This window comes from Petaurus breviceps, unplaced genomic scaffold (genome assembly GCF_028583685.1).
Source record: "Petaurus breviceps papuanus isolate PSGF00001 unplaced genomic scaffold, PetGlider_PUasm1.0 38, whole genome shotgun sequence".
Lineage (NCBI taxonomy): Eukaryota > Metazoa > Chordata > Mammalia > Diprotodontia > Petauridae > Petaurus > Petaurus breviceps.
In genome coordinates this window covers 18,924,641-18,948,971 of record NW_027186304.1, presented here as the reverse complement: position 1 = coordinate 18,948,971, position 24,331 = coordinate 18,924,641, and the positions used below count along the sequence as shown (strand labels likewise).

Below are 24,331 nucleotides of genomic sequence, written 5' to 3'. Positions count from 1 at the left end.
TTTTTGAAGTGAAGAAGATATGAACTAAGATGAAAATTATTGGGTGGGGATAGAAGAGAAGGGGAGAGATAGATTAAGTAAATTAATATCATTTTTAAGCACTTTGTGCAGTGTACTCTGCCAGGTTCCAAGAGATTTCAAGGGAAGATCTTGAATAATGACTATGTGGGAAATGGAAATTTTAAGTAGAGATCATGATGGTAGATGGTGATTTTGTTTATAGAGGGGGTAAGCAGAGATATTGGTAGGCAAAGGAAAAGAGCCAGTGGAGAGGGAAATTGAAGATACTGGAATAAGGCAAGATAATTGATAGTTCAAGGTCTTCAAGACAATAGAAAGGAACGATTCCTGAGCCAGTATCTGAAAGATTGTGTAAAACAGGAATGAAGGACAGAAGCCCCAGTTTTTGAAAAAGGAAAGAGTATGGGGTATATAAAATGGAGGTCAGTGAGCTTGACTTTGATTCCTAGAATGACATTTAATGGACCATTAAGTCAGTGGTTGGCAAACATCTAGATAGGGAAGCCATTACTACAAAGAGCCAGCATAGTTTCATTTCCTCAAGCTAGAATAACCTCATTTTCTTTTTAGTCAGTATTACCAAACAGCTAGTAGATAAGTGGGATGTAGTAGATAAGAGTTTACCTAGATTTTAACAAAACTTTAAATAAAGTGTCTTATACTGTTCTTACGAAAAAGATGGAAAAATATGGAATAGAGAATAAAGCTTAAAGCTGTTACCCTTGCTATGTTTTTATCATGTTTTACCATGTGTGACTGACTTTACATTCTTAATATTGTTCTATCTATACAGGTAGTTTATATTCAGTACTTAGGGCATCTACACAAACTAGAAACAGTGTGCCTGACATGAATTGTTTTTCCTTAGTATGTACAAATTATCCCTCTTGCACTTATTTTTGGGGACAGAAATTGGGAAAATGACAGAAATTGTTGAATTATGTGAGCTGTAGTGGGCCAATTGTGAGCCATTACTTTCTTTTCCTGATGAATAATGATCTAGATTTGCTACATTATCAAATCTATATTTGCTGCTCTTATTTTAATACGGTTCTTCAGTTCAGTAGATTTGTCCTTATATCTGTCCTGAATAGTATATGTTACTTATAGCTCATCAGTACTATTAGTCACCAAAATCTAATAATGACCCCCCAGTCTAAGAAAATAACTCTGGAAATATGACAAGTGTCTTCTAGACAAATTGTAAATATTCGTGTCTTCTGTTGCATTTGTGTGAAGATTTGTATACATCACAGAATTCTTTCTCTATTTTAGTGTATGATCTTCCTGAACGGCCAAATGATGTCCAGTTCTTTTATGGAAACATGCGTAAAATTATTCTTTCCGTAATTGGTAACTTTGCTGATACAAGTTCTCTTCAGAATTGTTTACAGCACAACTTAACCTCTAACAGGTAATGAGTATAAATTCTTTCGCTGAATTTAAAAATATCTTTATCAGACAATGAATTTGTGCAATATTTACTGTGTACTTAGGAGTTTTCAAAAAACTGGGTCGGTCAGTGGTCCTATTTCTAATGATGAAAAGTACTTCAGTTTTCTAGAATTGATTACATTTTGTTAACTATGATATGCAGTGGAGAGCTTTATCTTACATGTAATTTAAGTTATGAGAAGTCAACTGTATGCCTTCAGCAAATAATAGAGTGAATTATACATGGATAGTACTGTATAAAGTTATAGTTCCAAGAGAAGGGAGAGAATCCATCTCTTTGCCTCATTTTCCATCGCATGAAGAAAGGAGAGCAAGGCAACAGTAGAGTACCAGGTAGAGAAATGGCAGCACCTCATTAGTTCCCCATTAGAATTCTATTGCACAAAGAAAAATTCGCCATTGTCCAAAAATACTGAGAGTTTATGTTAATTTTAGGTTCTATTTAATTTTTCTTTGTAGGATAATTTTGACAATATAAGATGTGCCTCTGATACAGAGAATAATCCTTGATATAAGATGTGACTCCATTGTATGTTGGTTATGGATAGAAGGGAATACTATTTTATTACCTTGATTTCTTTTATATTTCAGATTTGTTCCTTTTAAATAGAAATGGAAAAAACTCTTGATTTAATCTTGGAGGAAATGGGTTTGAATCTCTTCTATAGTGTTTAATGTACCATGCCCTTTGGCAAGTCATTTAACCTCTTTTGGCTTCAAGTTTCCTTATCTGTAAAAGAGTTTTCACTAAATTATCTCTAAGGTCCTCTCTAGACCTTGATAGTATGAGAAAATTATAGTAACTATTTAACAGTTTTCTGATGTCAAGAAAATTTCAAGTGACAGTGTCTGTAGTATGTACTTAGATTCAGTTGAAGTCCTCCTCTGGTGCCTTACTGTGATTTAGAGTTGATCCTGGATTCTTGAAGGCACAGCATGAGCCCTGGAAGATTCAATTTTGACACTATATATTTACTGTGTGAATCTTGAATCCCAGTACCCAAACCCTATATAAAAACTAGAGAACTCTTTCCCCCTAATTTCCCCAAAATCTACTACTTTTTTCTTCTTGGATTCTGTGCCCTTCCCATATATATATATATATTGCCTTTTCATATTTGAATGTTTCTTTTGGTTTTCAGTTGACCTAGTTAGATTGAGATTTCTATTAATTTTTCCTCAATTCTAGTGGCTTTTTGGCTCATCTTTCATGATCTGTCCATTACAGCAGTCACATCTGTGCTATATAAATATGAAATTGGGGCAGCATTCTTTTTCAAGAAAATTTCTGGTTTGCTTTTGCAAGCACAAGAATTAAAAAAAAAAAAAACAGTTTTGCCTTCTCCACTGTGCATTGGAGGGAATGAATTAATTTACAAGTACCTGAGCTTCTTAACAATCTGTTTTCCTTAGTAAGTTACTGTACTGTTTCCCAGCATAGAGCCTTATTAAGAGTTGTATTAATTCCTGTGGGTCTTCCCGAGGATTACTGCCAGATACTAAATTTTTTTTTTTTTGCCTTTTTGGAGGGCAATTGGGGTTAAGTAACTTGCCCAAGGTTACACGGCTAGTTTTTTTTGTATGGGTGTTAAGTGTCTCAGGCCGGAACTTGAACTGAACTCGGGTCCTCCCAACTCCAGGGCCAGTACTTTACTCACTGCACCACCTAGCCTCCCCCAGGTACTAAATTTCTTAACCACAGCAGTTAACATAATTCTTAATTAGGCATGAAGGGTTTTTTTTTTTTTTTTTTGTATAGATAGAATATTTCCACTACACATTTGAAATCATTTTGTCTAGTTTACTGTCCAGGCCCTAATTGTTCAAATGAGGATAATACTTATACTATTTGCCTTACAGTTTTTTGTGTGTAGTATTTTATAGCCTATAAAGCATGATGCTAACTACTATTATTTTCATTAACAGTTACTACTCTGTTCTGTTACTTGAAAGTACTAATGATGGATATTTTTGTTAGTATATACAATGTGTTTATACATTATATATACTAGGGACCATTAGATTTTAACTACTAAAAGCAGGGTTCAGTTAGGTAAGAGTAGTTTAGAATTCATGTGGCTATTTATTAATCTTCTAATTCAGATTAGTATAAAATAGGTGAGTAATTTTTTTAAAAATAGAAGACTAAATGCAGTGATTTCTCTTAGCCCACCTAAATTCCATTACCAAAAATGTTGCTACAATAAAAATAAATGTAGTAAATAAAAATATCACCCTAATAACATTTCCACAATAAAAATAAAAATTCAAGAAAGATATTGACAAGCTTCTGATAATGGCCTATTTATTTTAAATAACAATTGTCTGACTAAAATGACATTATAAAAAGTGGCTATATATATATATATATATATACTGTATATGTACATATATGCTTCAGTGGACTGCTAGGTGAATGTGATATCCTGAATTCAGTAAAATTTATTATTAGAGTTTTACTTTAAATTTTGTTTCTATTTTTATTGAAAATCTTTCAAATCATACATTTTATCTGGTAAATATTCTCATTTAGGTTCTTGAAGGATCATAATTTATGAATTACTAGTATTGTCAAATATTAGAATTATAAAAGTATGAAACAAATTCTTAAAGTCAATAGTATTACCTAATTATTTCTAATAATGTTTCTTGTATTCTAATATTGTTGATGTTGTTGCTTTTGAACTAATCTTTTAATTAAGTGACTTTAGTAGCTTATCTTCCCTTAAAAAAAAAAAAGTTAGGCAAATTAGCCTGATGAACAGTTGGAATTTTCAGAACTTAGGTTGCTATTTCTTAACAGAGAGAACAGTGTGTATTGTAGTCATAAATTATCTGGAACCAGAACTGTCTCCTACTAAAAGTTGAGAACAAAAAGGAACTTCTTTTCGTTGTAGGATACTTGTTATGTCAAAGTTTTTATTATAAACTTTGATCTGTGAAGCATACTACTTGTGTTATGAAATGTTATAATTGGGAATTGTTAGAAATGTGAATTATCACCATACTGAAACGTGCTTTGAATGATTTTAATGTTTTTTTTTTCCCTAACAGCATTACAAATAGTAAAAACATGTCAGCTGATGCATTTTTTCTCCTTTTTCTATTTTTTTTCCTCCATTGGGTTTCTTAAATCCTAAAGTGAATCCAGAAATTCTGAGAGACATATCAACAATGTTTCTTTGGATGTTCTTCCAGTTAAAGGACCTCAAGGCTCTCCCCTTCTTTCACAAGTTGCCTCTGAACCAGGTCAAAATACATTAATTTCTCAACAAACATGGACTGTTCAACCAGACCACTTAATTCTGAAAGCTCCTTCTTTTTGTGAGTATATCAAATAATATGTCAGGCAGGGTGTAGAATATTTTATCTTCTCCTTTGGTTCATTTTACTCTGCACGTATATACGCATTTTAATTGGGTTAAGCTAGGTTTTTGTTTTCAAGAGGTTACCCAGCTCCCCAACAGAGTTCTTTCTTAGATTTTGGTCATAGCATTCCTTTCTATTTGTTGTTTGATGGAATAACACTGTAGATTGTAAACTTTCAAAAACCTCCTGAACTCTTGAGACTCCCTACAGAGTCTCACCTTTCTAGTAATCATTCGCTAACTGTTCAAACACTGGCAGTATATGTCCTATTTACCTTTAAAGCCCTTTAGATTTTAGCCTCCATGTATGTTGTAAATAACAACAGTTTAGGCCAGTGAAATATTTAACTGCGTCACATTCTAGAGGGAGTGGTACACCATGAGAGTCTTCCCACTTCTTAATGCTGCCCTTTAGTTCTTAATTTGCTCTTGCCATATTTTGTTCCCACAGGAAGTAAAAATACACCCCTTGATTTGACCTTTTGACTTGGCTACATCAGGAGAGCCATCTCAGCAATAGATGGGATAAAATAACGGTTTTCCTATTAATGAAATTGTAGTTACATTTTATTAGCACTGATTTTCAAGAATAAAAAGTGCTCAGATTAAGTACCTAATATTTTCTTTGTCTTTTATACACCAGGTGGCTTGACAAAAACTGGACATTTACATATTTTAAATAATTCCGTCAGGTTGCTGAAATTTGAACTTTCTTGGCCAGCTCATTGTCTTACAGTAACACCACAGCATGGAGTTATTGACCCAGAGTATGTAATACTTTTCCTTTTTTTTTTTAGTTCCCTTTAAATATTTAAGGTTTAGATGATATGTCTTTATAATCCATAGTTTCTTCACTATTATTTTTAGTTGACTAAAGTATCTCTTCGTTATTTTATTGACAAGAAATGCAGTTAATGACTATGGATAGCAGAATTTATATAATTTTACCTCTTTTGCGGATAAATGAATGAAAGCATTTATTAAATGTACCAAACTTTGTTAAGTGCTGAGAAGACAGATAGAAAAAGGGAGACACTGATGACTTTGAAGGAGGCTCACACATTCTAATTGAGATAGATAAAAGAAAGTTCAGATGCAGGTCAGAGAGATCCAGAAATCCTAAGAGGTATGTATCATGGTGGGTGGCAAAGCCCACAATTCCTTTGGTTATATTAGAAGGTCAGTGTTGGGACATAGAAATAAGGCAAGTGGTAACTCCAGGGTGACCTTAAGAAGCGATGTGATAACAGATAGTAAGAGCTAGTGTTTCTTCATTTCATGGAAAGAAATAAGAGTTGATGATTCACATCTTATCCAAGCCTTACGAGCAGTAAGACATCCCAGATAGGTTCTAGGAAGCCTGACCCATGGGAGAGAGGGTGAGTAGGGAAAGGAATCCTCAATGTGGGTTTGATTGCTTTTATTTTTCACTACCTTTGGTAAATGAGCTTCTTAGTGGACCTCATTGATCCTTTTAACAATAGGTATTCAATAGGCAGAAGAAAGAGACTTCTTGGAGTCTAAGAAATGAAAAGGACTGCAGGGGTTAAGACCAACCTGTACCTGACCAGGACTACTTTTTGTATTAACCTCCAAATGGTCATCTGGTCTCTGTTTAAAGAACTCTAGTGAGAGGAAAGGTACTACTTTTTGCATAGCTAAGTTCTTCCTAATGGCATGCTCATATCAGTAACCCTGCACTTCTACCTTTGGGTCCAAACAAAGCAAATTTTAATTCATGACAGTAGCTCTTCAGATGGGGTGTGTGTGTGTGTGTGTGTGTCACACACACAAGAGTCACTTATCCCAAGACCAGTTCTTTGTGCTTAATGAATCCTTTTTCATTCATTCTATACCATGCAGTATAGTTGAGTCACGGTTATGCGAATGAGTTGGATTTGTCATTTTCATGGGTTTCTGTTTTCTGCTAACTATTTTTCTTCACAGTCAAAAGATCAATTATTCATTTATGAGAAAACAAATATAGAACTAGATGGGGCTGGGGGATTAGTGGGGAGAGAAAAGAATGCAATAAGTAAACAGAAGTTAATTTTTAGTTTAAGAGATCTTAAGTGAGGGAAATGAAAATGTCATAGGGCAGTGAGGCTTGAACAGCAAACTTGAAAAGAAGCTAAGGATTCTGAGAGACAGAGCTAAGGAAGGGAATTCATTTCTTGGCATGATGGACAGTGTACAAATGCAAGGAAAGAAGGCATGGTTATACCATACGTTTCTTAGTTCTAGTTTCTCCACTAATTTGTTTAATTCTATATTTGCTTTTATTGTTTTTCTGTTAGATTTGCTCATAATAGAAGACATTGAAATCTTTTACCCTTATTGTCTGCATTTTGTAATTCAGCAAATTGTTCCTTTGTGAATTTGGATGCCAAGGCATTTTGAACCATAGAAGTTTAATGGTGATGTTGGTTTGTTGTGTGTGGTTCTTTTCAGCATAATGTAGTTCTTTTGTTTGTCTGTTTTATTGTGAATCTCTTTTTGCTTTGTCTGATAGAATGATTACAGCTCCTGCTTTTTGAGATTCACCTGATGTATACTAAATTTTGTTCCAGTTCCTCACTGTAAGAGAACATGTTTTTGTTTTTTAGGTGTGTTTCTTCTGAGCAACAGATTGTGGGGAGGGGGAAGTTTACTTATTCAGGCTGTCACTCTTTTTTGTTATATCAGATTGCTTAATCCATTTACTTTTAAAGCATGAAAGTTTGGTTTATATTTTTTCCCCATTTCTAAATGTGGTTTTTAATATTAGTACTTCCCCCATCTTTCTTTGTAAAGACATTACTTTGTCTCTTCAGTTATCATGTCTTAATCTACTTTTAGATGCCCCTATTCCTATTAGTTTTCTTCCGTTTTTTTTTTTTAACCCCTTTCTATAGTTTTGGAGTTTTGTTCCAAAAATCCCTCTTCTCTTTCTCTTCAAGTTATATGGCTTGTTAGTTTGAAATTTTAATTTTCTTTCCCTTTTTCTAAAAAGGATTTCTTGTTGCCATTTCTTGTTCTCTCACCTTTCCATCTATTCTAGACGTTTATTTTGATTCATGGAGTTTATGTTTATTTATTCCTTCTTTAGCCTCTGGATTCTTTATGGAATTAAACTTTTAAGGTACCTATTTTGAGTTGTCTCTTCTACATAATGTGTTATATTGCCTTGTAGGTCTGGTCCCTTTGCTCCCTTATTCTGTTGTGCCTCACTCTTTGACATACCAGTTCCTCCAGGCTAATAGAGAAGTTTGGACTCACGGGAGGAATTTTACTATATTCCTAACTGTGCAGTTCATGACTACCCCTTGTCCTTCTCCATAATCATTTTTTCCTCACTTATCATGAAATCTTTGTGGATCCATGCCTTTTCACTTTTCTTGGTATGATTTGCCCCTAGAGCTCTAAGTCCTCTTTTTGAAACAGGATAAATGGTCCATCAAAACAACTAAATCCCTACAAATTCTAATCATTGTAATTCACCATATCCATCTATAAAAATTTCTTTTCTTCCAGGAGGTCATTCGTCAGTGGGACACATTCCCACTACTGCAACAAAATTTCCTCTTTTCTTACCCCCTTTTTCAACCCTTGTCTTTGCCTCTTTGCTTGTTCTCCCATAGTCTCTTTTATTTTCCTTGAAAAGGTACAAAAGTTATTTTCCCTTCATTGTTAAACTTTGACTTGCTTAAATCTAGTACATCACATATTTTCTGACATATTCTTCCTTTTGTCCCCTTTTATGCACCCTCTCATTTTGCAATTTATTCTCACCAAATTCATTCACTTGTATATGAGGTTTACTCCATGTTTTAGACCTGTTTTCTACTATCTCTTCTTTGATTTCCATTTTTATTCTTTGTACAATTTACGAAAGAACTTTTTTTGTAGGCTTTAAGATTTTATTTTTTTGATTGATATTCTTCATTTTTTTTTTTCATTTTTCAAATGCTTTATTAACTTTTGATTTACATCATTCATTTCGCCAGATTTTGAGTTACAAATTTTCTCCCCATTTTCCCCCTACCTACTGCCACAATATAGCAGTCCCAAAGGATATCCCCTCCTCCAGTCTGCTTTCTCCCATAATTTCTCCTGTACCCCTTTCAACTCTTCGAGTATGGCATGGTGGATCTCTATGCCCCAGTGCCTGTATATCTTATTTCCAAATTATGTGTAAAATAGTATTAATAATAGTGTGTATGTATATATAAATTTAAACATTTGATTTTAAAACTTTGCATTCCAGATTCATTCTCTTCCTCCCGTCACCCACCTTTACTGGGAAGATAAGTAGTTCAGTATAGGTTGTACCTGTGTGGCTAATGCAAAACAATAACATAGTAGATATATTGTAAAGACTGACTATTTCCCTCCCTCCTATCCCACCTCCCACTTGTTTTATTCTCTACTTTGATCCCTTCCCTTTTCAAAAGCAGGTGCTTCCAACTTCCCTCCCCCCCCAGCCTGCCCTCCCTTCCATCATCCCCTCCCCTCATCCCTTTCCCCTCTATTCTCCTGTAGGGTGAGATACCCTATTTAGTGTGTATGTCATTCCCTCCCCAAACCAAATTCAATGAGAATAAGGTTGACCCATTCCCTTTTGCCTTCTTATTCTTCCCCTGCATTGTAACCATTTTCCCTTGCCTCTTCTATATGATAGTTTACCCCATTCTGTCTCTCCCCATCTGCTCTCATTATATTCCTCTCTCACCTCTTAATTTCACCTTTTAAGTATCATCCCTTCCTATTAAATTGGTCCTGTGCCCTCTGTATACCTGTAAACATATATGCACACATTCACATATGTATTCATATGCCTATATACCCTCATATATAGACATATATATTTCTATTCCCTTCAACTATTTTCATACTGAGAAAATTTTCATCAGTTACAATTATTGTTTTTCCATGTAGGAATGTTAGTAGTTCAACTTTGATAAGTTCCTTAGGATTTCTTTTTTTCCTCTTTACCTTCTCATGCTTCTCTTGCTTCTTGTATCTGAATGTCAAATTTTCTATTCAACACTGGTTTTTTTTTTTTTCATCAAGAATGCTTGAAAATTCTCTATTCCACTGAATGACCATATTTTCCCCTGAAACATGATACTCAGTTTTGCTGGGTAGGTGACTCTTGGTTTTAATCCCAGCTCCCTTGACCTCCGGAATATCACATTCCCAGCCCTTCGATCCCTCAGTGTAGAAGCTGCCAGATCCTGGGTTATCCTGATTGTGTTTCCACAATATTCAAATTGTTTCTTCCTGGCTGCTTGTAATATTCTCTCCTTGATCTGGGAATTTCAGAACCTGGCTGTAATATTCCTAGGAGTTTTCTTTTTGGGATCTTTTTCAGGAGGTGATTGGTGGATTCTTTCAACCTCTATTTTTCCCTCTGGTTCTAAAACATCAGGGCAGTTTTCCTTAAGAATTTCTTGGAGGATGATTTCTAGGTTCTTTCTTTGATCGTGGCTTTCAGGTAGTCCAACAATTTTTAAATTATCTCTCCTGGACCTATTTTCCAGGTCAGTGGTTTTTCCCATGAGATATTTCACATTGCCTTCTATTCTTTCATTTGTTTGGATCTGTTTTAACAGCATCTTGATTTCTCATAAAGTCATTAGCTTCCATTTGCTCCAGTCTACTTCTGAAGCAATGATTCTCCTCAGTGAGCTTTTGAGATTCTTTTTCCATCTGGCAAATTCAGTTTTTTAAAGCATTCTTCTCCTCATTGCCTTTCTGAGCCTCTTTTGCCATTTGAGTCAGTCTATTTCTTAAGGTGTTATTTTCCTCAGGCTATTGACTCTCGTTTTGTAATTTTCTTGCATCGTTCTCATTTCTCTTCCCAATTTTTCCTCTACTTCTCTTATCTGCTTCTTAAGGTCCTCTATGTCCTGTAACCATCTTGTATTTTCCTTTGAAGCTTTTGGTGCAGGAGTTCTGACTTCACTGTCTTCCTCCTGTTCCATGCTTTGCTCCTTTTTGTCCCCAAAATAGGAGTCTAATGTTGGGTTCTTCTGTTTGCTCTGTTTCCTTTGCCTGGTCATGTTGCCACTCAATTACTTGACTTTTGGGCTTTTTGCCACAATAGGATTCTGCTACCAGACAGGAGAGCTTTGTAAGAAATTGTCGGGTTTTCTCAGCTGCCGGAGGTATTAGTTGGGTGCCCCTGCTAAAGCCTTCACATGCTCTGGCAAGCTGGACACACACCCCAGGACCTCCACCCTAGACCACAATCCAGATCCAAGCAGGTTAAAGCAAGAGCGAATACCCCTCAGACTGGTTGCTTGGTCCCCCTACATTCTGCAGGCCAGGAGCTAAAGCTGCCACGTGGGGGTGGCTTCATAGCCGTGGCTTCTCACCCCGGGGGCAAAAGCCAATGCACTCCCAACTACTGGGTCCCAAAGTCCACAGTACACTGAACTCTCACTTTGTCCTTAGCATCTATGTGTTGATAATTCTGGAAACGGCCACAGCTGCTGGTGATCTGGAGTCCCTCCAGCCAGTGGCTGGTCAGGCCCACCCTGGGGTAAAACCTTGGTGTGGGGCTGGGCTTGGCTCCCAGAGCACTGCGCTGGCTTGGCCAATGCCTGCCGGGCTGTCCGCAGTGGGAGGTTAGCTTCTTTGTGTCATTTTGTGGGTTCTGTAGCTCCAAGTTTGTTCAGAGTCCCCTTTTACATGAATTGGGGAAGGTGGAAGTTGGAGCTGCACGGAGGACCTGCTAATACTCTTCTATCTTGAGACTCCGCCCCCCAGAAAGAACTCTCTTAATGATCTCCCTCTCTCTCATTCTTTTGGTTATTTGGTCTTTAGTTGCTCTGTTTACTCTTTGTATTTCCATTATTTGCGGTGTTAGAGAAAAACAGTTTTGTTCACTTCTGATTTTCTTTCTACAAATGTTTTAAATGGAACATACCTTTTTTTCATTACTGGTCATTATGATTGATCTTACAAGATAAGTTACCTTGAAATGAACTTTTCTCTTTAGAACACATTATTGTATTCCCTCCTGAAGTTTCTGCTAGATGCATAATAATCTTGTGCTATTCAAATTTACTTTCCTTTGTATTTGAGGTCTTTTTCCTGGTCACTTGCAGAATTTCTTGTCATTGAAATTGTGAAATGTTGCCACTAAGTAACTTGGAGTTGGCAGCATAGGATTTTTTTCCTGGAGGCAATCGGTGGATTCTTTCTATTGGCACTGTTTTCTGTGTTCAGAAGTTCTGAAAAGTTTTTTTTTTAATGTAATTTTTCACATTGTGGCATATAGGTTATTTTAAAGAATTAGCCATTTTTTTCTATTTTTATTTGGGGGTCTTTGTTTTTGGGAGGCGGGAAGTTAGGGCACTTGGGGTTAAGTGACTTGCCCAAGGTCACACAGCTAGTTTGTGTGTGTGTGTGTGTGTGTGTGTGTGTGTGTTAAGTGTCTGAGGCCAGACTTGAACTCTGGTCCTCCTAACTCCAGGTCCAGTGCTGTATTCACTGAGCCACCTAGCCACCCCTATTTGGAGGTTTTTATCAAGGGATTAATGAGATGGTAAAACAGTAAAAATGTGGTGAGTGTTGAGTGAATAGTAGGAGTCATTAAATGTTGACTGAACTTTTTTAGTAGCTATGGGGAAAATGAAAATAATTTACAGCAGTGATTGCCAAATTAGAATTATGATTCCTGTATATGACCTGGCTTTGTGTTGTGATTATTGTTGTTATTGTATGGAACATGTTTATGTATTTGAATTTCTTTTTGTTTAGGAGTCGACTGCTAATTCTTGTAAGCCCTAATTCATCACTTGCCACAAAATCCTCAGCATTTCCATGGAGTGGTCTGATTTATATACATTGTGACAGTGGACAAAAGGTAACTTGTAAAGATTTTATTTTGGATCTTTTATACTTCAAAAATTGAACCTTGTATGTATTAGCTCCTATTTTTACTAGTAAGGCTGCTGGCAGTCATATGCTTCACTTTAAAAAGGAAGGGTTGTAACTTTTGGTCCTTATTTATTACCACTCCTGTGAACCTTCCAAACTTCACTTTACCTCCAAAAAGGCTGTATTTCTTTTGTTTGTTTGTTTGCTTTTTGGAGGGCAGTTGGGTTAAGTAACTTGCCCAAGCTCACATGGCTAGTTTTTTGTGTGCTTGTGTATTAAGTGTCTGAGGCCAGATCTGAGCTCAGGTCCTCCTGACCCCGGGGCCATCACTCTACTCATTGTACCACCTAGCTGCCCGTATTTCTTTCTTTCTTTTTTTTTTTAAATAGAAAAAAAGCACATCAGTTTAGCTGTTAAAACATCATTAGGGACTAAAGTCTTCTACATAAGTGAATTTCCCAGATTTTTTTTTGCCTTTATGAAAATGAGTTATTTTACTGTATTACAACCATTCTTTCTCAGATTATTGAGGAATATGGGTCTATCTGTCCCTTACTGAGTACAGTTCTTGATAAACAATTGTTGTTCTGTCTATTCATTCACTGATTCTTCTTGTTTGAGCATCCCTGGTTTGCTATTCTCATATAATAGTCACCTTAGAGCAAAATGGACCTTAAGGCTAATCTAATCCAACCCCTAGATTGTGCGTAAAGTGAAGTATAGATAAACTTCATCTTGTTCAAGATCATGCAACTGGTTATGCCAGTTAGGATTAGAGCACAGTTGTCCAGTGTTCCTCCTGACAGAAAACACGATTCCTCATCCTGTTTCCTCTTTCTTTTGTTGTTTTGAGTCTAGTTTAATAACTGGAGGTTGTGAAGGGAAAACCAATAACCTAATCTAATAAGATCATTATTTTTATGTGTAAAATTAAGGCTGCTCCCAAGTCATTAAGAACTGACATGAGGATAGTCCTGTGCCTCATTTTTGGGAGACAGATGCATGTGCTTTAAAAAATATGTGTACTTCTTTTGCCCCTTAAGGGCATATTCTATATAGTCAAGTCTGAACATGTAAGTCAGAGTTTACTAGATAGCAGTTGGCTAAACCGTTTTAGATACCACCTCTGCTGGATTTTTTTTTTGAATTTTTTTTTTTACTTTAAAAATAAACTAGTAATAATCAGGGTATTGAATGTTTAATTGCTAAGATATTTACAGAAATTGTGCTATAGTTATAATTTAGCTCAAAGTTCATCTTATTAGCCCATAGGAGTCTTAAATCTAGAATCTCTTGTTATTTGAAAACTGTAGGATACCCTTTTGCAGTTGAAATATATATGAAGTAATTTTAGGGAAGAAGACACTAATTAACAGCTGAGTGGGGTTCAGGAAAATCTTCACGTAGAATGTGGGTAGTTAAGGAAGAAGTACATTACAAATGTAGGGTATACCTAATGCAAAATCAAGAGATACAAGACAGGGGGGACAGCAAGAAGGCTATTTTGGCAAGACCATGGATTATGTGCAAGAGAAAATATATCATAAGGCTGAAAAAATAGTTCTGAGCCTGATCAGGAAGAGCTTAAATGCCAGAGGAGTTAGCATTTGATTTTAGAAGTAATAGGGAGCCACTGAAGTTTATTGTATTATAATAAAGGCATGGCATATTCAGACCTATGCTTTAGGAATATAACTTTGGCAACCATGTGAAAAATGTATTGGAAAGGAGAGAGACTTGATGCAGGGAAACCTGCCAGGTTGTGGAAATTGTACAGGTGAGAGGTGATGAGAATTTAAATTCCAGTGATGGCTATTTGAGTAGGAATAAGGGAAAAGATGAAATAGATGTTCTGAAGGTAGAAGAAACAAACTTTTGCAGCTGATTGGACATGTGAGGTAAGAGACTAAGTCAAAGATGACTCTGAGGTTGTGTAAACCTAGGTAACTAGAAGGATGGTGTGCCCTTGACAGAAAAAGGAAAGTTTGGAAGGATTTGAAATAGGGGGATGGGAAAAGAATGTAGAAACAAAGAGTCCGAGATGGCTTTGGGATATCTAATTCAAAATAATAGCTGGTATTTGGTAATATAGGACTGGAGTTCAAGGAGAGTGAGATAAGAGCTGGATATGTAGATTTGATCTGGAAGTCCTCACCTGCATGGAGACCTGGTGAGGTCACCAAGACAGAAAGTGTAGAGAAAGAAGAGGGTCCAGGAAAAGAGCCTTGGAATGCACCCATAGTTAGGAGGGGATGCAAAATCACTGAGTTAAGAGTTGAAAGGGACCTCAGTGGCCATCTTGTTCAATCCATACCCAAAAGAAATCCCCACTATAATATACACAAGTGGTCATCCAACTTTTGAAGACTTGGAAGGAGAGGAAACCCACCTCCTCTCTAGGCAACATTTGGACAGCTCTAATTATTAGGAAGTTTTTCTTAACATCAAGCCAATCCTCTTTTCAATTTCCATCCTTTGCTTTTTTTTTTTTTAAATTAAATTTTAGGTTTATTTTTATTTACATCTTTCATTGCCACAAGATTCTGAGTTACAAATTTTCTCCCTGTCTTTCCCCTACCCACCACCCCAAAACAGCAATCTCACTGTATACCCTCTCCCCCAGTATGCTCTCTCCTATGTCCTCTCCCATTTACCCTCCAATTTTCCAGTAGGACAGGATGGATCTCCATACCCCAGTGCCTACATATCTTATTTCCCAGTTGCATGTAAAAAAAAATAATAATCATATATTTTTTAAAACATTTGATTTTAAAACTTTGAATTCTAGATTCTTTCCCTTCCTCCCTCGTCACCCACCCTTACTGGGAAGATAAGCAACTCATTATAGCTTGTACATGTGTAGTTATGCAAAAATATTTCCATAGTGGATATATTGTGAAAGACTGACTTATTTCCCCCTCCATCCTATCCTGTGCCCTGCCCCCTTGTTCTATTTTCTACTTTGTCCCTGTCCCTTTTAAGAAGTGTGTGCTTCTAACTACCTTCCCCCCTCCCCATTTAGTGTGTATATCATTTCCTCCCTAAAGCCAAATTCAGTGAGAGTACTGTTGACCCATTCCCTTTTGCCTTCTAGTTCTTCCCTACCATTGTAACAGTTATCCTTTGCGTCTTCTGTATGAGATGATTTACCCCATTCTGTCTCTCCCCATCTCTAGATTCATACTGAGAAAAGTTTTGTAAGTTACAATTATCGTTTTTCCATGTAGGCATGTAAATAATTCAGCTTTGATAAGTTCCTTAATGCTTTCTTTTCCCTGTTTACCTTCTCATGTTTCTCTTGCTTCTTGTATTTGAATGGCAGATTTTCTATTCAACTCTGGTTTTTTCATCAAGAATGCTTGAAAGAGGGGCAGCCAGGTAGCACAGCGAGTAAGAGCACCGGCTCCAGTGTTGGGATGACCTGGGGATCAAGTCCAGGCTCAGACACTTAGCATCACATCCAGAAACACCTGGCCGTGTAACCTTGAGCAAGTTACTTAAACCCGATTGCTTTAAAAAAAAAAAAAAAAGAATGCTTGAAAGTCCTCTATTTGATTAAATGGCCATATTTTCCCCTGAAACATTATACTCATTTTTATTTTATTTTATTTTTGCTTTTTGGAGGGCAATTTCGGTTAAGTGATTTGCCCAAGGTCACATGTCTAGTTTTTGTATTAAGTGTCTGAGGCCGGATTTGAACTCAGGTCCTCCTGACTCCAAGGCTAGTGCTCTACTCACTGCACCACCTAGCCACCCCCGCCCCCTATTATACTCATTTTTGCTGGATAGGAGATTCTTGGTTTTAATCCCAGCTCCTTTGATCTCCAGAATATTTCAATATTTCAAGCCTTTCAATCCCTTAATATAGAAGCTGCTAGATCCTGTGTTATCCTGATTGTGTTTCCACAATATTTGAATTGTTTGTTCTTGGCTGCTTGCAATATTTTCTCCTTGATCTGGGAACTCTGGAGCCTGGCTATAATATTCCTAGGAGTTTTCTTTTTGGGATCTTTTTCAGGAGGTGATCAGTGGATTCTTTCAACCTCTATTTTGCCCTCTGGTTGTAAAACATCAGGGCAGTTTTCTTTGAGAATTGCCTGGAGGATAATTTCTAGGTTCTTACTTTGGTCACGGCTTTCAGATAGTCCAATAATTTTTAAATTATCTCTCCTGGATCTTTTCTCCATGTTTTTCCAGTGAGATATTTCTCATTGCCTTCTATTCTTTCATTTGTTTGGGTCTCTTTAATGGTATCTTGACTTCTCATAAAGTCACTAGCTTCCATTTGCTCCAGTCTAATTCTGCAGGAATGATTTCTCTTCCATGAGCTTTTGAGATTTCTTTTTTTCATTTGGCAAATTTGGCTTTTTTAGGGCATTCTTGTCCTTATTGGCTTTTTGGACCTCTTTTGCCGTTTGAGTTAATCTGTTTTTTAAGGTGTCATTTTCTTCGGTATGGTTGTTGACTCTCTTTTCATGATTTTCTTGCATCGTTCTCATTTCTCTTACCAGTTTCTCCTCTACCTCTCTTATTTTGATTTTTAAAATCCTTCTTGAGCTCCTCCATGGCCTGTGACCAACTCGTATTTTTCTTGGAAGCTTTTGGTGCAGGAGTTCTGACTTTGATGTTTTCTTCCCATTCCATACTTTGATCCTTTTTGTCCCCAGAAAAGGAGTCTAAAGTTCTGCTTGCTGTGCTTCCTTTGGTTGCTCATGTTGCCACTCAGTCACTTGACTTTTGAACTCTTTTCCACAGTAGAACTCTGCTTCCAGAGGGGAGAGCTTTGTCCCAAATCACTGGGTTTTCACAGCTGCCGGAGCTATTAGGAGGGTGCCGTCTCTGTAGCCCCCACACGCTCTGGCTCCCTGGTTACACACCCCAGGAGCACCACCCAAGAAAGTGATCCAGATTGAAGTAGGTTAAAGCAAGAGTGATTACCCTCTGAATAGTTGCTTGGGCCGGCGACCATCTGTAGGCCGGGAGCTCTGAACAGCCATGTGGAGGTAGCTCCATGGCTGCTGCACTTCATGCTCAAGGGGCAGAAGCCAGATGGCGCCTCCATCCCCCCCAGTTCCAGCAGAGTTGTCCACTGACCTTTTACTTTGTCTTTGGCATTTATGGGTTGTTATTCCTGGAAACTACCACAGCTGCTGGTGATCTATTCTCCTGAAGTTCACTCTAGTCTCTGCTGGTTGGGGCTGCCCTGGGGCTAAAACCTTGGGCTCGTGCAGGGCTGGACTTGGCTCCCAGCTTGCTGTGATGGACCTTTCCTGCCAGCCTGCCAGTTTTCCTTAAGTGGGAGATTTGTTTCTCTCTGCCACTTTGTGGGTTCTGTAGCTCTAAAGTTTGTTTAGAGTCATATCTTATAGGTATTTGAGGTGGTTATGGGGGAAGCTTCTACACCGCCATCTGGGCTCCACCCCCCTCATCCATTGCTTCTAGTTCTACTCTCTGAGACCAAATAGAACAAATCCATTTTCTCCTTCACTCTGTATCCCTATATATACTTGAAGACGTATTAGGTGCCTTTGAGTCTTTTCTCATATTTTTGCTTCCTTAAACTGATGTTCATGGGATGTGCACTCAAGGTCCTTGACCACTCTTGTTGACCTTCTCTGGACACTCTAGCTCATTGTTGTCCTTAGTCTGTGGTTCCCCAAATTAAACACAGTACTCCAGATCAAGTAGGATGGGAGCACACTAAAGTCAAGACCTTGACCTTATTTTGTGTCCCTAAGTATAGCGTGGGATCATATTAACTCTTGACTCATTGAGCTTGCAATCCGCTAACATCCCAAGACCCTTTTCAAAACAACTACTGTCTATTCACGTTTTTCCGTCTTATCCTTGTAGAGTTGATACATGTTGAACTGAATGTGTTTTTTCACCAAAAAGATATACTTTATTACATTTTTTTTGCTTTTTTAGAGGGTAGTTGGGGTTAAGTGACTTGCCCAAGGTCACATGGCTCATATTTGTGTTAAGTGTCTGAGGCTGGATTTGAATTCAGGTCCTCCTCACTCCAGGGCCGGTGCTCTATTCACTGCATCACCTAGCTGCCCCAAAAAGGTATACTTTAAAGAAAATAAAACCAATCTCATTCATATATTTAGCATCTGTGGGAGATTTCTGAAGATTCATTATCTCAAAATAAGTTTTCTGTCTTATAATTGATTCCCTCAAATTTAGCCATCTTATTTCCTTTCCTTGTTTTATTTCAAAAGGTTGTAAAGGTACAGATTCGAGAAGATATTACTAAGGAAGGTCTTTCAACCTGCTTGGCCTCTAAACAGATTTTAACATCTGAGTCTCCAGTGAGTCATATGCCAAACCTATTTACAAAATCACCCTCAACAAAAGTTGAAATAAAAACTAAAACCATCACTTTTCCTGAAACAGAACCTGGTGAAACCTCAGGTATTAAATCCTAAAATCACTTAATTAAAAGACTCTGTGCTGTATGTTCTACCTCTGTTGTTATGCATAAAGCAATGACAGATGTACTTATTTGTATGTGGATTTTTTGATGAGACTAAGGTGGAGAGAATGAGTTATCAATCTCAAAAATTGTCATTTCTTAATGTTGGATTTTAAAAACTTGGAATCTCAAATTTCTTGATAGTCAAAGGAACTAGGTGCTATAGTGCATTGGTGTCAAAGTCAAATTAAAACAGATCCTTTGAGCATAACATTGACTTAGGAAACCACAAATTAACATTATCTGTGCTCTATTATGTTTTAATTGATTTTGTTAAACGTTCCCAATTATATTTTAACCTGATTCTGGCCTCTGGGGAGTTTTGCCCACTTGGCTTGGATTCTAGAAGACTTGAGTTTATATCCTACCTCAGACACTTAAAAAGCTGTGTGACATTGGGTAAGTCACTTATCCTCTCCTAGCTTCAATTTCCTCCTCATAAGGATAAAGCACCTACCTCATGGAGTTACAAATGAGATAATTTAATTAAAGTGCTTTCTACACCTTAAAATACTATATAACTTCTAGCTCTCTGTAGTAACAGGCTCAGGGAAAACAGAAATAATGGAAATTTACAGATATTTTGGGGCACCTGGGTGGCACAGTGAATAGAGCACCAGCCCTAGAATCAGGAGGACCTGAGTTCAAATGTGACCTCAGACACTTAACACTTACTAGCCGTGTGACCTTGGCAACCCCAATTGCCCTGCCTTCCCCTCTCCAAATTAAAAAAAAAAAGACATTTACAGATATTTCAAGAGCCTCATGTTAGCAAAGACAGACAAAGCCTACCTATTGTCATCAATTCCACACAAACATTAAGTGAGACTGTTATAAGAGAAAAGATCTATTGTGGCAGAGAAATTCAGATTATAAGAGCTAAAAATAGGTCTTTACAGAACTCTAAGACTATGAGGTAGCTAGGTCGTTCAGTGGATAGAGTGTGGGCCCAGAGTTAGGAAGACTTGAATTTCCCACTTTCTAACTATGACCTTGGGCAAGTACTTAATGTCTCTTTACTTTAGTTTTCCTCATCTGTGAAATGGGCATAATATTTCTTGCCCACAGTTGTGAGGAGAGAAGGAGATAAATACCTGGTATATAGATAATATAGCTATATATAAATCTTTGCTATTATGATGATGAAGTGCAATGTTTATCTTGGTAAAAAATATTAAACATCCTATAAGTGAACTTAAAATACTGAAGAAAACTTTTAATTTCTTAAATGCTATGAAACACCATCTATTAGTTCAAGAGACTAACAGAAATATATGGTTATGTACGTTCAGTACATAGCAGTATAATGACAGGAAGCAGACTAACTACTGGGGTTTAGGCATTTTGCCTTATCACTCGTAATGCATTCTGCATCTGGGGATTTTAGCCAAATGATGTTGCGGTGGTGCTTCATGCTGTCATTATGAAGTTAGTTGTAATTGATCGAGGATGATGTTTGTAGGACATTAGTATGTTGGCCATAACTGGACTTAGAACCGTGTTCCCTGCTGAAATGTTCTCACAGATGTAATGAGTAGTGAAATCAGACAACAAACAGAACCAGGACCACCCACCTAAATATTAAATCATACATAATTCATACTTTACTCAAAAGTCCTGGGATCATTTGCTTTGTGAGTCTCAAATCTAAACATTTAAAACTTTGAAGATGAAGCTTACATGGGAGAATTTTCAAGGCCACCATTTTGCTCTTAATGAATCCTCCCTGTCAGCCGTCCCTACCCCTACCTAGCTTCTGGGATAACCTCCTGGCTTTTTTTTCCTAAGAGTAGCTGTCACAGATCTAAGATAAACAAACCAATGATGGGTTAGAAATATAAGCAGACTAAATGCACGAAATGTAGCTGTGTGACCTAAGATAATTTAATGTACTTCTGTAACAGCAAGCACCCTACCATATCCAGGATGGCTGCTAGTAAAGGTTCTTTGTTCTGCTTTTCTAAAGGAAAGCAACTCAAAAGGGGTTAACAAACTTAGTTTAATCTCACACATATAATTTACCTAGTTCAGGGGGAAAAGTCAGTACCCTGAACTTCAGAGAAAATATAAACAAAAGTTACAAGCAGACAAAAAAATACAGACAGAGAAAATAACACAATTCAACAAACAGGGTTTCTAGTTGTCTGACCATTGCATACCTACATAAGTTAAGTTACCAGAGAGAGAAGTACCGGCATCTGGGTTTTCAAAGCTGCGGGGCTCAATGGCTCCCCAGAGTCTTATCTGGCCAAATCGTACAACCCTTCCAAAGCAAAACCTCACCTCAGAGGTATATATAGCGTTCTCCAGGGTCAGAGAACATCACAACCGTTGTGACCCATTGCCCAATTACAGAGCAACAAAAAGCGAGGGTGCTCCTGAAAAGCAAGATTCTCCTGTTGGGGCTAACACTCTACCTTTCAGCAAACTCCTGCCACCACAGGCTTCATGATACTATATTCAGCCTATTAGGGGGCAGAGGATATTTTCAGATCAGGGAAGGTCCTCAAATTCCCTTAGGCTTATTAAGGGGCAGGGAAGATCTTCAAATTCCCATTCCCATTACAATTTCTTTCATTGTGTAATTTAATAATTGTAAAATAAATTGTAGAGGTTTTGGGAGAAAAAAAATATAGACTCGTTGAAAAAAGTCATTTTGGGAAGGGAAAAGTTGTGGAGAAACAGCTTTATTTAGTTGTATTCTTTGAAACATTCTGTGTAAAGGTAATTAAATGATGTATTTGTTTGATTTTTTTCCCCCTTTTCTACCATAATGCTAAAGTTGATTGTGCTGTCACTGTTATGTCTGTTCAGATACTTTTGGGTAGTCTTTATTTTTTAAACTCTGAAGTTGTTATTCCTAAATACGTGTAGGAATCTTTACTGTGTGTGTGTGTGTTGAAATTCACAGTCAATTAGTAAGGGTTTTTTTTTTTTTTTTTGCTTGTTGGAGGGGGAAAGGATGGGTAATTGGGGTTAAGTGACTTGCCCAAGGTCACATGGCTAGTAAGTGATAAGTGTCTGAAGCTGGATTTGAACTCTGGTCCTCCTGATTCCAGGGCCGGTGCTCTATTCACTGCACCACCTAGCCGCCCCTCAATTAGTTAGTTTTCATTAAACATTTCCTTTGTGCTATGGGTACAGAAAAAAAACAGAAGTTACCACCTGCCTTCAAGAAGTATACGTTATAAAGGAAGAGATAACATATACGTTAATAAATATATACAAAAATGAATACAAGGTAATTTTGAGGCAGGAATGGACAAGTAATTGGGATCGGGAAAGGCTTCTTGTATAAGATGGTGCTTGAGCTTAGTCTTAAGTGAAACCAGGAATTCTAAGACATAGTTGTAAGGAGAGAGTTCATTCAAGGTGTGGAGGATAAATAATAACAGGCATAGATGTAGGAAATGGAGCCTTACGTGTAAAATACAGCAAGTGGGCCTAGACTGTGCTGAGCATCTTAAGCTTATGTCTCTCAACTTTCAGGGGAAAAAATATAACAATTTCAATATAATTTATTTCCTTTTTATATTTTCTAAATTTTATCTTATGCATTTTAAAACATGATTCTGAAAAAGGGTCCTTAGGCTTTACCGGGCTACCAAAGGGCTCCATGACACTAAAAAGGTTAAGAACTCTGCACCACAGTAATCATTCTTTAACTAGTATTGCAATGACAGCACAATTTTTCTATCTATACAAGTCTTATTTCCTTAAACCTGGAGTTGAAATGGTAACTTTGTAATGAATAGGAATGTCAAAATCCCATTTTATTGTGCCTAAAAATTATAAAGTGTTTAAAGAATCAGAATCATTTTTAAAAAATTGTTTTGTTTTAATTTAAAAAATTCCATGCGAAACTTTTTTAGATTAGTCTTTTTTTATTTCATCTATACAAAATTTGAGAGCTAACAGTTTCAAAGATGTTAAATTTTTTTTTTTTTTTTTGCTTTTTTGGAGGGCAGTTGGGGTTAAGTGATTTGGCCAAGGTCACACAGCTAGTTTTTGTGTTAAGTGTCTGAGGCTGGATTTGAACTCGGGTCCTCCTGACTCCAGGGCCGGTGCTCTATTCACTGTGCCAGCTAGCCACCCCAAAGATGTTAATTTCTTTCAGGTATTTGGACTTGGAAAAAAAATAATTTTTTTGTAACATCTCTCTCATATAAATTCTTCCTTAAACTACTTTGTGGTTCACTACTCTTTGCCCTTCTAAAATTGGATAATACTATTTTAATTACAATTCTCTTTTATACTATTATATTGAAATGTACATGTCCATATACATATATAGGAAATACTATATATCTCCACACTTTTGATGGATGTTGCAAGAAAATCTGTATATATGTGCAAATGTCACTGCAATAGACATATGTAAAAAATGCTACTTTTTTAAAAAAAAAGACTTTTGTGGGATTAAATAGGATATAATATAGCCAACAAATTTTATTAAGTACCTACTGTGTGTAGAGGACCTAGATACTAGATATTAGAGAGAGATAAAAAGTTTAGATGAGAGAGGAGTCATAGTTTCTTTGGGAGATGACCCATCATCACAGTTATTAAACACAGTATCGTCGGATAAATAATACAGACAACTGGAAAATAAGAGTCCTTTGTGAGGGGGAAGGTTGTTAACAATTTAGAGGAAGTCAGAAATGAGATGTGACTTAAAATCTGTTCATCCTATTTACCTTATCTAAGTAACTTACTTGAGTTGGGTTTGACTTAAGAATTTGTGTTTTCCATCTAGAAAATAATCTAGAACTCGAAAATCATGGTGATGAAGAAGTAAAGTGGAATTTATCATCTTTTGCTCCACCTTATGCCAAGGTCAGTAACAGTAATCTAAAATACGTAATTTATTTCATCTTACTTTTTTTGTCAGAAAATTTATTAACTCCATTTTTCTGTTGCTGTATTTTAAATTCATCCCAGCACATGCTCAAACATCAGTATGCCAGCGTTTTTCATTCTGTCGTTTGATGTCAGCAGGTTCCCCTTCTTGGTTCCCCGTTTAGAAATTTGGCAGAAAGTAATGATGTCTAGTAGAAAGAGCATTGGTCTAGGAACCTGGAGGCTTGGATTCTAATCAGCCTCACTACTTACTAAACTTTGTTTTAATTGTTAATTATTA

The 24,331-nt window shown here is 36.8% G+C and overlaps 1 protein-coding gene across 1 annotated transcript in view; it reads left to right on the top strand.

Annotated features, from left to right (window-relative positions):
• The window catches only part of CEP192 (centrosomal protein 192), a 170,615-nt gene that overhangs the window by 131,006 nt on the left and 15,278 nt on the right, over positions 1–24,331 (top strand). Inside the window, exons 42-47 of the mRNA XM_069099474.1 lie at positions 1,297–1,435; positions 4,619–4,800; positions 5,488–5,611; positions 12,594–12,699; positions 18,938–19,130; positions 23,948–24,027. Of these exons, the coding sequence (XP_068955575.1) occupies positions 1,297–1,435; positions 4,619–4,800; positions 5,488–5,611; positions 12,594–12,699; positions 18,938–19,130; positions 23,948–24,027 (824 nt within the window). The remainder of the gene's footprint in view (positions 1–1,296; positions 1,436–4,618; positions 4,801–5,487; positions 5,612–12,593; positions 12,700–18,937; positions 19,131–23,947; positions 24,028–24,331) is intronic.